At 34.4% G+C, this 15025-nt stretch overlaps 1 protein-coding gene across 1 annotated transcript in view; it reads right to left on the bottom strand.

Moving 5' to 3' along the window:
• Nucleotides 1-15025, bottom strand: part of LOC149791007 (neurobeachin-like protein 1) — a 225434-nt gene that overhangs the window by 3531 nt on the left and 206878 nt on the right. Inside the window, exons 55-57 of the mRNA XM_089972877.1 lie at nucleotides 13949-14065; nucleotides 9611-9772; nucleotides 7988-8136 (exon numbers count right to left, since the gene is read on the bottom strand). Of these exons, the coding sequence (XP_089829003.1) occupies nucleotides 7988-8136; nucleotides 9611-9772; nucleotides 13949-14065 (428 nt within the window). The remainder of the gene's footprint in view (nucleotides 1-7987; nucleotides 8137-9610; nucleotides 9773-13948; nucleotides 14066-15025) is intronic.

The following is a 15025-nucleotide window of genomic DNA, read 5'->3' as shown; positions in this document are numbered from 1 at the left end:
CTGTACCGGAAATGTATTAGGGCATTACCTAAGGAAATCTTGGGTGGCATACCATGAGAAAAACACAAAACAAGAGGCAAAAATGGGCCTGATATAAATTACTTGGCTTATATAACTTAACCATTAATAGTTTCATTAAGTAAGCATGTGTGTAGTGTAACAATATATCCTATGTCAACTATCTCCCAAACTATATATCATGTTAAATTTAAAACATCCTGATAAAAACTATTGTCAACTATCTCCCAAACTATGTATCATGTTAAATTTAAAACATCCTGATAAAAACTATTGTCAACTATCTCCCAAACTATATATCATGTTAATTTTAAAACATCCTGATAAAAACTATTGTCAACTATCTCCCAAACTATGTATCATGTTAATTTTAAAACATCCTGATAAAAACTATTGTCAACTATCTCCCAAACTATGTATCATGTTAAATTTAAAACATCCTGATAAAAACTATTGTCAACTATCTCACAAACTATGTATCATGTTAATTTTAAAACATCCTGATAAAAACTATTGTCAACTATCTCCCAAACTATGTATCATGTTAATTTTAAAACATCCTGATAAAAACTATTGTCAACTATCTCCCAAACTATATATCATGTTAATTTTAAAACATCCTGATAAAAACTATTGTCAACTATCTCCCAAACTATATATCATGTTAATTTTAAAACATCCTGATAAAAACTATTGTCAACTATCTCCCAAACTATATATCATGTTAATTTTAAAACATCCTGATAAAAACTATTGTCAACTATCTCCCAAACTGTATATCATGTTATTTTAAACTATCCTGATAAAAACTATTGTCAACTATCTCCCAAACTATATATCATGTTATTGTAAAGAATCCTGATAAAAACTAATGTCAACTATCTCCCAAACTATATATCATGTTATTTTAAAGTATCCTGATAAAAACTATTGGCAACTATCTCCCAAACTATATATCATGTTAATTTTAAAACATCCTGATAAAAACTATTGTCAACTATCTCCCAAACTATATATCATGTTATTTTAAAGTATCCTGATAAAAACTATTGTCAACTATCTCCCAAACTATATATTATGTTATTTTAAAATATCCTGATAAAACCTCTTTCTACACTGAAGACTTAAAGTAATTTAAGATCTTGAAGTTAATAAATCCAAACTGATAAAAATATGACTTAAAGAATAGTAAGACTCCAAGTCAATTAGATGTAGTAAGACGCCAGGTCAATTAGATGTAGAAAGATGCCAAGTCAATTATATATAGTAAGACGCCAAGTCAATTTGATGTAGTAAGATGCCAAGTCAATTAGATGTAGTAAGACGCCAAGTCAATTAGATGTAGAAAGACGCCAAGTCAATTAGATGTAGTAAGACGCCAAGTCAATTAGATGTAGTAAGACGCCAAGTCAATTAGATGTAGTAAGACGCCAAGTCAATTTGATGTAGTAAGACGCCAAGTCAATTAGATGTAGTAAGACGCCAAGTCAATTAGATGTAGTAAGACACCAAGTCAATTAGATGTAGTAAGACGCCAAGTCAATTAGATGTAGAAAGATGCCAAGTCAATTATATATAGTACGACGCCAAGTCAATTTGATGTAGTAAGATGCCAAGTCAATTAGATGTAGTAAGACGCCAAGTCAATTAGATGTAGAAAGACGCCAAGTCAATTATATATAGTACGACGCCAAGTCAATTTGATGTAGTAAGATGCCAAGTCAATTAGATGTAGCAAGACGCCAAGTCAATTAGATGTAGTAAGACGCCAAGTCAATTAGATGTAGTAAGATACCAAGTCAATTTGATGTAGTAAGACGCCAAGTTAATTAGATGTAGTAAGATGCCAAGTCAATTGGATGTAGTAAGACGCCAAGTCAATTAGACGTAGTAAGACACTAAGTCAATTAGATGTAGTAAGACGCCAAGTCAATTAGATGTAGTAAGACGCCAAGTCAATTAGATGTAGTAAGACACCAAGTCAATTAGATGTAGTAAGACGCCAAGTCAATTAGATGTAGAAAGACGCCAAGTCAATTATATATAGTACGACGCCAAGTCAATTTGATGTAGTAAGATGCCAAGTCAATTAGATGTAGTAAGACGCCAAGTCAATTAGATGTAGTAAGATACCAAGTCAATTAGATGTAGTAAGACGCCAAGTCAATTAGATGTAGTAAGATGCCAAGTCAATTAGATGTAGTAAGACGTCAAGTCAATTAGACGTAGTAAGACACCAAGTCAATTAGATGTAGTAAGATACCAAGTCAATTAGATGTAGTAAGATACCAAGTCAATTAGATGTAGTAAGATGCCAAGTCAATTAGATGTAGAAAGACGCCAAGTCAATTAGATGTAGTAAGACGCCAAGTCAATTAGATGTAGTAAGACGCCAAGTCAATTAGATATAGTAAGATACCAAGTCAATTTGATGTAGTAAGATGCCAAGTCAATTAAATGTAGTAAGACGCCAAGTCAATTAAATGTAGTAAGACGCCAAGTCAATTAGATGTAGTAAGACGCCAAGTCAATTAGAAGCAGTAAGACGCCAAGTCAATTTGATGTAGTAAGATGCCAAGTCAATTAGATGTAGTAAGACGCCAAGTCAATTAGATGTAGCAAGACGCCAAGTCAATTAGATGTAGTAAGACGCCAAGTCAATTAGATGTAGTAAGATACCAAGTCAATTTGATGTAGTAAGACGCCAAGTTAATTAGATGTAGTAAGATGCCAAGTCAATTGGATGTAGTAAGACGCCAAGTCAATTAGACGTAGTAAGACACTAAGTCAATTAGATGTAGTAAGACGCCAAGTCAATTAGATGTAGTAAGACGCCAAGTCAATTAGATGTAGTAAGACACCAAGTCAATTAGATGTAGTAAGACGCCAAGTCAATTAGATGTAGAAAGACGCCAAGTCAATTATATATAGTACGACGCCAAGTCAATTTGATGTAGTAAGATGCCAAGTCAATTAGATGTAGTAAGACGCCAAGTCAATTAGATGTAGTAAGATACCAAGTCAATTAGATGTAGTAAGACGCCAAGTCAATTAGATGTAGTAAGATGCCAAGTCAATTAGATGTAGTAAGACGCCAAGTCAATTAGACGTAGTAAGACACCAAGTCAATTAGATGTAGTAAGACGCCAAGTCAATTAGACGTAGTAAGACACCAAGTCAATTAGATGTAGTAAGATACCAAGTCAATTAGATGTAGTAAGATACCAAGTCAATTAGATGTAGTAAGATGCCAAGTCAATTAGATGTAGAAAGACGCCAAGTCAATTAGATGTAGTAAGACGCCAAGTCAATTAGATGTAGTAAGACGCCAAGTCAATTAGATATAGTAAGATACCAAGTCAATTTAATGTAGTAAGATGCCAAGTCAATTAAATGTAGTAAGACGCCAAGTCAATTAAATGTAGTAAGACGCCAAGTCAATTAGATGTAGTAAGACGCCAAGTCAATCAGAAGCAGTAAGACGCCAAGTCAATTTGATGTAGTAAGATGCCAAGTCAATTAGATGTAGTAAGACGCCAAGTCAATTAGATGTAGTAAGACGCCAAGTCAATTAGATGTAGAAAGATGCCAAGTCAATTAGATGTAGTAAGACGCCAAGTCAATTAGATGTAGTAAGACACCAAGTCAATTAGATGTAGTAAGACGCCAAGTCAATTAGATGTAGTAAGACGCCAAGTCAATTAGATGTAGTAAGACGCCAAGTCAATTAGATGTAGTAAGACGCCAAGTCAATTAGATGTAGTAAGATACCAAGTCAATTTGATGTAGTAAGATGCCAAGTCAATTTGATGTAGTAAGACGCCAAGTCAATTAAATGTAGTAAGACGCCAAGTCAATTAGATGTAGTAAGACGCCAAGTCAATTAGAAGCAGTAAGACGCCAAGTCAATTTGATGTAGTAAGATGCCAAGTCAATTAGATGTAGTAAGACGCCAAGTCAATTAGATGTAGTAAGACGCCAAGTCAATTAGATGTAGAAAGACGCCAAGTCAATTAGATGTAGTAAGACGCCAAGTCAATTAGATGTAGTAAGACACCAAGTCAATTAGATGTAGTAAGACGCCAAGTCAATTAGATGTAGTAAGACGCCAAGTCAATTAGATGTAGTAAGACGCCAAGTCAATTAGATGTAGTAAGACGCCAAGTCAATTAGATGTAGTAAGACACCAAGTCAATTAGAAGCAGTAAGACGCCAAGTCAATTTGATGTAGTAAGATGCCAAGTCAATTAGATGTAGTAAGATGCCAAGTCAATTAGATGTAGTAAGATGCCAAGTCAATTTGATGTAGTAAGATGCCAAGTCAATTAGATGTAGAAAGATGCCAAGTCAATTATATGTAGTAAGACGCCAAGTCAATTAGATGTAGTAAGACGTCAAGTCAATTAGATGTAGTAAGATTCCAAGTCAATTAGATGCAAGATCACCTCATTATTATGTATCAGTTTCACTCATTATTTCAATGATTCTAGGACTTGATGATAGAAGCACATTCCACGTTTGATCAAAATCAGATTACAAATTTGTTTTCCAGAGTGGCAACAAGCTCAGTGAACAGATACAAGATTACATCATTAATGTACATGGATCTCATTCATTCATTCATACATGTGATTCTACTGGTGGTATGACCAAAATACTATTTTTGAGGCTGTCTACTGGTGGTATGACATAAATATCATTTTAAAGGCTGTTTACTACACATACTATTTTGTAGTTTAAATGTACAATCTGAAAATGACAAAACTGAAACAAAAAGCTTCAAAAATAATTTAAAAATCTGTTATAGATTAAAGACAACAGCCAGAACTAGCACTGATTATCCATTTTTTGTAATCTGGAGAGTTTAAAACCAAAGACACGATGTTTTCTGTGTTATAAATATAACAAAGACCAATGGTGGTCCATCTGAGTCTATGAATTAAAACTGTTTAACTTCTGGTGGAGGTGAGATAAAAAGCATAGGCCAACCAATCAATGGTTTTTGCAGAAACACTAGAGTATGTATTTTGTTTTGTTTTAAACACAAGAGTATGTATTTTGATTTGTTTTAAACACCATAGTATGTTGTTGTTGCTGTTGTTATAATAGGGTTTAACGCCAATTTTCAGTACAAGATAGGATATACATGGCGGCCAGTATTAATGGTGGAGGAAGAACCAGGGAAAACCCTGGAAAGAACCACCGACCCACGAGAAGCTAAGCTTTCTCACATAACCACATTGGCAGAGCCTGAGACTCAAACCCACGCAGACAGAGGTGAGATGGCAGTGATCCATAATGGTGAGCGCTTTGGACCACTTGGCCACTTGGGGGCCCCCACCATAGTATGTATTTTGATTTGTTTTAAACACATTATGTATTTTGACTTGTTTTAAACACCAGAGTATGTATTTTAATTTGTTTTAAACATGATATTTAAAATCATTTCCTTCTTTTTTGTCAATTTATATCAAACTGCTGAAACATAACACTTTCTGCAAATGTAAAAAAAAATATATTGGCAATGAAATATTACAAAAGTTCACTAAAACTTGGAAATTAGAGTTTAGTATGTGCAGGTGTGTAGCAAAGGTCTCAAGCTTGCATTGTGTGTCTCAAGTTTGCACTGTGTTTCAGGACTGCACTGCATGTTTCAGGTTTGCACTGTGTGTCTCAAGTTTGCAATATGTGTTTCAGGATTGCACTGCATGCTTCAGGATTGCACTGTGTTTTCATGTCTGCACTGTGTTTTCATGTTTGCACTGTGTGTTTCAGGATTGCACTGCATGTTTCAGGATTGCACTGTGTTTTTATGCTTGCACTGTGTTTCAGGATTGCACTGCATGCTTCAGGATTGCACTGTGTTTCAGGATTGCACTGTGTTTCATGATTGCACTGTGTGTTTCAGGATTGCACTGCATGTATCAGGTTTGCACTGTGTTTTCATGTTTGCACTGTGTTTCAGGAATGCACTGTGTGTTTCAGGATTGCACTGCATGTATCAGGTTTGCACTGTGTTTTCATGTTTGCACTGTGTTTCAGGATTGCACTGTGTTTCAGGATTGCACTCTGTGTTTCAGGATTGCACTGTGTTTCAGGATTGCACTGTGTGTTTCAGGATTGCACTGTGTTTTCATGTTTGCACTGTGTTTCATGTTTGCACTGTGTGCTTCAGGTTTGCACTGTGTCTCACGATTGCACTGTGTGCTTCAGGTTTGCACTGTGTGTCTCACAACTGCACTGTGTTCTTCAGGATTGCACTGTGTGTTTAATGTTTGCACAGTGTGTTTCATATTTCCACTGTGTGTTTCAGGATTGCACTGTGTGTTTCATATTTGTACTGTGTGTTTCAGGACTGCACTGTGTGTTTTAGGATTGCACTGTGTGTTTCATATTTCCAATGTGTGTTTCAGGATTGCACTGTGTGTTTCATATTTGTACTGTGTGTTTCAGGACTGCACTGAGTGTTTTAGGATTGCACTGTGTGTTTTAGGATTGCACTGTGTGTTTCATATTTGTACCATGTGTTTCAGGATTGCACTGTGTGTTTAATGTTTGCACTGTGTGTTTCATATCTGCACTGTGCGTTTCAGGATTGCACTGTGTGTTTCATGTTTGTACTGTGTGTTTCAGGACTGTACTGTGTGTTTAATGTTTGCACTGTTTCATATTTGCACTGTGTGTTTCAGGACTGCACTGTGTGTTTTATGTTTGTACTGTGTGTTTCAGGACTGCACTGTGTGTTTCATGTTTGCACTGTGTGTTTCATATTTGCACTGTGTATTTCAGGATTGCACTATGTGTTTCATGCAAAGCAGACTTTAATATAGTGTACTGAAGAATAAATTATATCAGAGACTTTGCATAGTTTTTTGCTGAGCATTCAATTAAATTGGTTAAACTTACGTTTCCAGACTCACAGATGGCATATAAATTTTCATGCCTGCATACAAAGACAATACACAATGTCATTTAGGTCCAAGCTCCCCAGTGAAGCAGACAATACACAATGTCATTTAGGTCCAAGCTCCCCAGTGAAGCAGAAAATGAAAATATATTCAGAAGTTTGAAGTTCATTGTCTTGATTGAGAATACATATCATGGAAAAACAATTCACTTATTTTGTTTTCAGTACCCTCAAAAGACGTAAAATTTATGACAATAAAAAAATTCACTGCTTTAGAAGCCAATCTGTTGATCAACATATTAAAATTTCTGATTTGATGTCCTGGTTTTGTCACATGTATGTTCATTATCAAGGATATATTCTATGTCTGATCAAAATCTGATCAGAAATATGACTTCCAGAATACTATTGAGTTCAGCCAATCAGATGCAAGATAATCTCATTTATATGTGTGGATTTCGCTTATCACTGATTCCATCCAAGATCTTGAAGATATCAGATATCAAACCCTATTTCAATTTTGATCAAAAATGGATCAGAAATATGGCTTCCTGAATAATATGGCTTTTTGAGGGATGACAAGCTGAAGCAAGATCATATCATTAAAATGCATGGATCTCACTCACTACCTAACTAATTCAAATGAGATCTTATTGCTATAGGCATATATTCCATACCTGATCACAACTGGATCAGAAATATGGTTTCCAGAGTTGTAACAAGATCAACCGATCAGGTGTATGATCATCTCATTAATATATGGGATCTTACTCATTATGAAGTAGTCAGAAATCTTTTCATGATAAATCACTATTCCATGTTTCATCAAAATCATATCAGAATTATGGACTTCAGAGTGGTAACAAGCATTAGTTGATAGACAGGCATACAAAAGATAACACTATGGTTGCAGGACCATACAAGCTTCTTTGGCCTCATGGCCCAGTGAACTAAAGAGCTGATGAAGAAAACTTACATAACTCTTTCCAAAACGAAGCAGAATCAAGAGATGGAGATAATATTAACAACAACAACAATAATAATAATAAAGGTAATTCTTACCCGAATATTTCCCAAATTTTTAAGACACCTGCCGTATCTCCTGTTAGTAGGTAATCTCCCTTGACAATCATGTGACCAAGTCTGTGGGAAGGTTTCTCAGAAAACAGGTGCTTGCCATTAATGGAGTATACATGGAGGGACATAATTTCCTAAAAATACAAAACATTCCATTGTCAACAGAAAGATTTGAAGGTAGTGTCTCATGATCAACAATGTCATGTTTAAATACTGAATAGTAGTCTTAGAACATTTATGAGGTACACTATGTACTTCCTTATATGTCAGATCCAACTAAAACTATATGTAGACCTAGGTCTGCCCTGACATAATGGGACAGGATATCTGGGTCTATGCAATTTGTTAGGAGTAACCAGTAGAACAAACAACACTGATTTTGACCTGCTAGCACAATATGTGATTGCACATAAAGGTCTATGGTGTATGCAGCTGAACTTATAAGCAAGTATAAACAGTATTGAAGATAGTAATTAAAATGCACAATCCACATGCATGTATTCTATTCATGTTACATCTGTCAGCAGTGTGTTCATAACTTCATGCATGCCATCAAACTGTCTCAGTCAATGCTCACACTGACATTTTGCCTTTTGTAAGTCTGAAATTATGTAATTATGACTACAACATGAGCTAGATCTACATCAATCAAGTAAAACCCTTACATACACACATAATTATGTAATTACGACTACAACATGAGCTAGATCTACATCAATCAAGTAAAACCCTTACATCCACACTTAATTAGGTAATTATGACTACAACATGAGCTAGATCTACATCAATCAAGTAAAACCCTTACATCCACACTTAATTAGGTAATTATGACTACAACATGAGCTAGATCTACATCAATCAAGTAAAATCCTTACATCCACACTTAATTAGGTAATTATGACTACAACATGAGCTAGATCTACATCAATCAAGTAAAACCCTTACATCCACACTTAATTAGGTAATTATGACTACAACATGAGCTAGATCTACATCAATCAAGTAAAACCCTTACATCCACACTTAATTAGGTAATTATGACTACAACATGAGCTAGATCTACATCAATCAAGTAAAACCCTTACATCCACACTTAATTATGTAATTATGACTACAACATGAGCTAGATCTACATCAATCAAGCAAAACCCTTACATACACACATAATTATGTAATTACGACTACAACATGAGCTAGATCTACATCAATCAAGTAAAACCATTACATCCACACTTAATTAGGTAATTATGACTACAACATGAGCTAGATCTACATCAATCAAGTAAAACCCTTACATACACACATAATTATGTAATTATGACTACAACATGAGCTAGATCTACACCAATCAAGTAAAACCCTTACATCCACACTTAATTAGGTAATTATGACTACAACATGAGCTAGATCTACATCAATCAAGTAAAACCCTTACATCCACACTTAATCAGGTAATTATGACTACAACATGAACTAGATCTACATCAATCAAACATCAATTGTTCAAAGATGAACCTGTTTACAGAGGACACCTATTTACAAAGGCCAGTTTTGCCTTCTCTCCTGGGTGTCCACCACTGACAGGTTTAACTGTATAAACAAACTTACCTTGTTGTCAATGGGCAGAGTTTCATGGCAGTACACAATGACACGTCCCATATCGTCCACTGCAAGCAGCGGAATGTTGAGAATGTAGCCTGGCTCACTGAATGGGTGAAGTGTCCTCATGTAGTGGCCTTTACGAACAGTATGGATAATCACTGTCTTGTCCTACAAATAAAAATAAAAGGTGAGTGGCCTTTATGTACAAAATGGATAATCACTGTCTTTTCCTACAAAGCAAAATAAAAAGTGTGTGTAGTCTTTATGTACAGTATGGATAATCTCTGTCTTGTCCTACAAATAAAAATAAAAAGTAAGTGGCCTTTATGTACAGTATGGATAATCACTGTCTTGTTCTACAAATAAATAAAAAAAAGTGAGTGGCCTTTATGTACAGTATGGATAATCACTGTCTTGTTCTACAAATAAAAAGTGAGTGGCCTTTATGTACAGTATGGATAATCACTGTCTTGTTCTACAAATAAATAAAAAAAAGTGAGTGGCCTTTATGTACAGTATAGATAATCACTGTCCTACAAATAAAAATAAAAAAAAGTGAGTGGCCTTTATGTACAGTATGGATAATCACTGTCCTACAAATAAAAATAAAAAGTGGGTGGCCTTTATGTACAGTATGGATAATCACTGTCCTACAAATAAAAATAAAAAGTGAGTGGCCTTTATGTACAGTATGGATAATCACTGTCCTACAAATAAAAATAAAAAGTGAGTGGCCTTTATGTACAGTATGGATAATCACTGTCCTACAAATAAAAATAAAAAGTGAGTGGCCTTTATGTACAGTATGGATAATCACTGTCTTGTTCTACAAATAAATAAAAAAAAGTGAGTGGCCTTTATGTACAGTCTGGATAATCACTGTCCTACAAATAAAAATAAAAAGTGAGTGGCCTTTATGTACAGTATGGATAATCACTGTCCTACAAATAAATATAAAAAGCGAGTGGCCTTTATGTACAGTATGGATAATCACTGTCTTGTCCTACAAATAAATAAAAAAATGAGTGGCATTTGTGTACAATATGGATAATCAGTGTCTTGTCCTACAAAGCAAAAACAAAAGTGAGTGGCCTTTATGTACAGTATGGATAATCAGTGTCTTGTCCTACAAAGCAAAATAAAAAGTATGTGGTCTTTATGTACAGTATGGGTACTCACTGTCTTGTCCTATAAATAAAAAAAAAGCTAGTGGCATTTATGTACAGTATGGATAATTACAGTCTTGTCCTACAAAGCAAAATACAAAGTATGATTTATATTTTCTCAGCAATAGAAAATGGACCTCAAAATCTAGAGTAACCAGATGCAACAAATAAAGTTCTATGTTGACTAATTTAAAAATCAAGAGACAAGGCAAAGACATTCCAAACACAGCATTTTACTTTAAAGTCATGAGAAAAGGCAAAGAGATTCCAAACACAACATTTTACTTTAAAGGCATGAAAAAAGGCAAAGAGATTCCAAACACAGCATTTTACTTTAAAACCCTTCATTTTGCCCATACTTATGCATGCAGTGACTTCAAAGTAACCATATGTATATTCATGATATTGATAATATTGTAGAAATAACTTTGTCAATTAAACAAATCTGTCTATTTCTCCTTTAACTGTTAATACAGTGATGCAAACTGGTAATAATTATGAACATGAAATAGTTTACAATCAGCTTGTAGAGTAGTAAATAATTATGATGATAAAATAGTTTACAATTTGCTTGTAGTGTAGTATATAATTATGAAGATACATTTGCTTACAATTAGCTTGTAGTGTAGTAAAAGTTATGAAGATGACATAGTTTACAATTAGCTTGTAGTGTAGTAAAAGTTATGAAGATGACATAGTTTACAATTAGCTTGTAGTGTAGTAAACGTTATGAAGATGACATAGTTTACAATTAGCTTGTAGTGTAGTAAACGTTATGAAGATGACATAGTTTACAATTAGCTTGTAGTGTAGTAAACGTTATGAAGATGACATAGTTTACAATTAGCTTGTAGTGTAGTAAACGTTATGAAGATGACATAGTTTACAATTAGCTTGTAGTGTAGTAAACATTATGAAGATGACATAGTTTACAATTAGCTTGTAGTGTAGTAAACGTTATGAAGATGACATAGTTTACAATTAGCTTGTAGTGTAGTAAATACTTACAAACATGAAATGGTTTACAATCACAATGTAGTGTAGTAAATAATGATGAAGATAAAATAGTTTACAATCACCTTGTAGTGTAGTAAATAATTATGAAGATAAAATAGTTTACAATCACCTTGTAGTGTAGTAAATAATTATGAAGATAAAATAGTTTACAATCAGCTTGTAGTTTAGTAAATACATGTAATTACAAACATGAAATAGTTTACAATTAGTTTGTAGTGTAGTAAATAATTATGAAGATAAAATAGTTTACTATCAGCTTGTAGTTTAGTACCGTATATACTCGCGTATAAGCCCATTCGTGTATAAGCCGACCCCCCCAAACTGAATTGGTAAAACTGTTATAAAGTGTTATAAAGTGCATGACCCGCGTATAAGCCGACCCATAATTTCTAGACTACCAATACATCACAAGATGCACAATGTGAGTTCTGAACACGTTTATTTAGGCAAATCACATTATTAAATAAATTTATATGTTGAAATAAAAAAACAATTCTAAAGTGTTATGTCTTAATGGAAATTTCATTAATCCTCATTCTAAAATCATGAATTATAAAAGTTCTATCCCTTTTAGAATCCTTCAAAATCTGGCTCTGTATCAGACTCACCAAACAGTTCACAAAACTCGGCTTCTGTTACGGGCGTGCTTTCATCATATACGTTGTCATTGTCATCATGGTCATCCGATAGTGTGATTCAATTGATCAAAATATGATTGGTTTCAGCGTGGACATTATTCAAGTATTGTGACAGTTTATAACTTTGAGCAGAAACCATGTCCACTACCATATCTCATTAAACAATACATCTGAGAGTCGGCATGTATTAGTAAAGTCATTGGCATTGTGCAACAAAACAAACCTATTATCCCCGAGGCATTTACCACAGATTAAGCATATGGTAGCTATTGTACAACACTCTACCGCTAACAAACCACTTTGCTTTACAAAGAACTAAACAACAGCAGTATATAAACTGTGGCTGCTGATTACTTCTAAAACACCTGTCAAAGAAATCCCACAAATTATATTGTTTTACAATTATTCACGCTGACTCGTATATTCCCCGTTATTTACCCTTCCTAAGCGTGCGTGCAACAAACCCCTATGGAGCCTCTCACTACTGTTCCTTTAAGACTATCATACATGTATTTCTACTCTCAATCAAAATGTTTGTCATATATACCTTCAGTATCATAAGTCTTTTATTTTTTTACGTAGATTCTTTTCATATTTACACTGAAATAAGCTAGCGAGCATTTGTACGATACCGTAGAGTTTAATGATTACTGATTAGCTGAGGGTTAAATACTTGACTGGAGATTACTAATATGGCAGTTCTTTTGGAAAATACACATACCACCGTGGCTCAAATAACACATACGGCTGCATTTTCTGGTGGATGGACATCTGTCAAATAGACGCCAAGTACGTTAAAACATGTTTTTCCTTCATTATCCTACCACTTAAGTTAGAAAAAAATATTTGTTTCACTTCACGACAGCACAAATCTTATGAGCCATGTGGCATCATTAGGCATGTGATCTCATCTTCAGCGATCGACAGAAACAATAAATACTGGAAATCGAGGGAAAAAAGCATTAAAAATTTCAGACTTGGACCTTGGCCTGCAGATAAGCGACCCCCCTTCTTCCAGGCCTTATTTTTATCCTAAACTTTTTGGCTTATACGTGAGTATATACGGTAAATACATGTAATTACAAACATGAAATAATTTACAATTAGCTTGTATTGAAGTAAATAATTACAAACATGAAATAGTTTACTATCAGCTTGAAGTGTAGTAAGGGCTGTTCCAGCAAAACCTACCTGGGACCCAGGGAAGGGACTTTTAATGTGGGATACTAACCCATAGATGCAATTTAGAATTTTCTATTCATTTCAATATGAACTCTGTACAGTGAAATTAACCTGACTTGTATGTTTAGAAAACTGCCTTTCATGTGTACCATGTACATGCAAGTGGAACAGCCCTAAGTATCTTTTTATAATGAAGCCATCTCTTACATATTTCAGACGGAAGAAATACAGAAGCACAATGCCTTGTGTGAGAACTGAGTAGTCTTTACCTGTGTAATAAGACAATGCAAACTACACTGACATATTGACCCAACTCTAAGGCAGACTTAGCAAATACTCACCTTAGCTGCTGACACAGCCATATCAAGTTCTATGGAGATGTGGACAGCAGTAACCTCTGCATCATGGCCATATAAAGTCTGTACAGGTTTACTACACAGATTCTGGTTAATCCCATTCTGGTAAAAAAACAAATGAATCATATCAATCACAACTACACAACTATATAATAGACTTGAATAAGACAAAACTATTTAATATACTGTGTAAAATTGGTCTGGATATGATGCGCTTTCAATGGTCATTAGATTGGTACTGACAAAAGTAAAAATAACTGGTTACACATCAAAGAGCAGACTAGTGCATGTTTTATTCCACCCTCAACAGATGAATTTCATACAAATTTCATAGGTATACAAAGAGTTTTAGTATAAACAGGACAAAAACCCCAATATATAGTGATGGATTTTTGATTAAAGCTATTGACCATACAAATTGTAGTAAAAATAGGACCAGAAACCAATCATCTATTGACGGATTTCTGAATGAAGCAGGAAAAGACCATACAGATTTGCAGAGAGACCTTTTGTCCAAAGTTCAGGAATAAAATCTGCAGTTAATGTGAGGAAAATACTGGGATGAATTGTGAAGGTTCCTAAAAATATCCAGAAACTATCATTTATTTGGCACTGATCTTTAATTCATTACTTCAGCTTGCAATAATTGCAAACAAAAGAAATATCTTGAATAAAAAGCTGGAGCTATTCTGAGTGCATCAAAAACTGCCTCACTCACTATATGTTATTCCTTAGGGCCTTAAAATGAGGAACTTGTCTTGGGAAAGTAAGGTTAGAAGATGGCATTCAGGAACCACAGCTCCTGTAAGTGATGACGAGCAATGCTTCAAATTCAACTCCTTCAATGTCTCAATGATACAAGTAACATACCATTTTAAGGTATAAAACTGATCAGCAATCATCATAACCTTGTACAAATTGGAGTACATTAGACAATGGCCATAACTTTGTATGAAATACAGTAGAGAAGACCTGGTACAAAATGGAGTAGAGAAAAGAGCCAGAACTTTGTCCAAAATGGAGTAAAGAGGACAATAACCATAGCTCTGTACAAAATGGAAT

This window comes from Sinohyriopsis cumingii, chromosome 10, assembly GCF_028554795.1.
Source record: "Sinohyriopsis cumingii isolate HCF-2022 chromosome 10, ASM2855479v2, whole genome shotgun sequence".
Taxonomy (NCBI): Eukaryota; Metazoa; Mollusca; class Bivalvia; order Unionida; family Unionidae; genus Sinohyriopsis; species Sinohyriopsis cumingii.
Note: the sequence above shows the minus strand (reverse complement) of the source record. Positions and strands in the feature narration are given on the sequence as shown.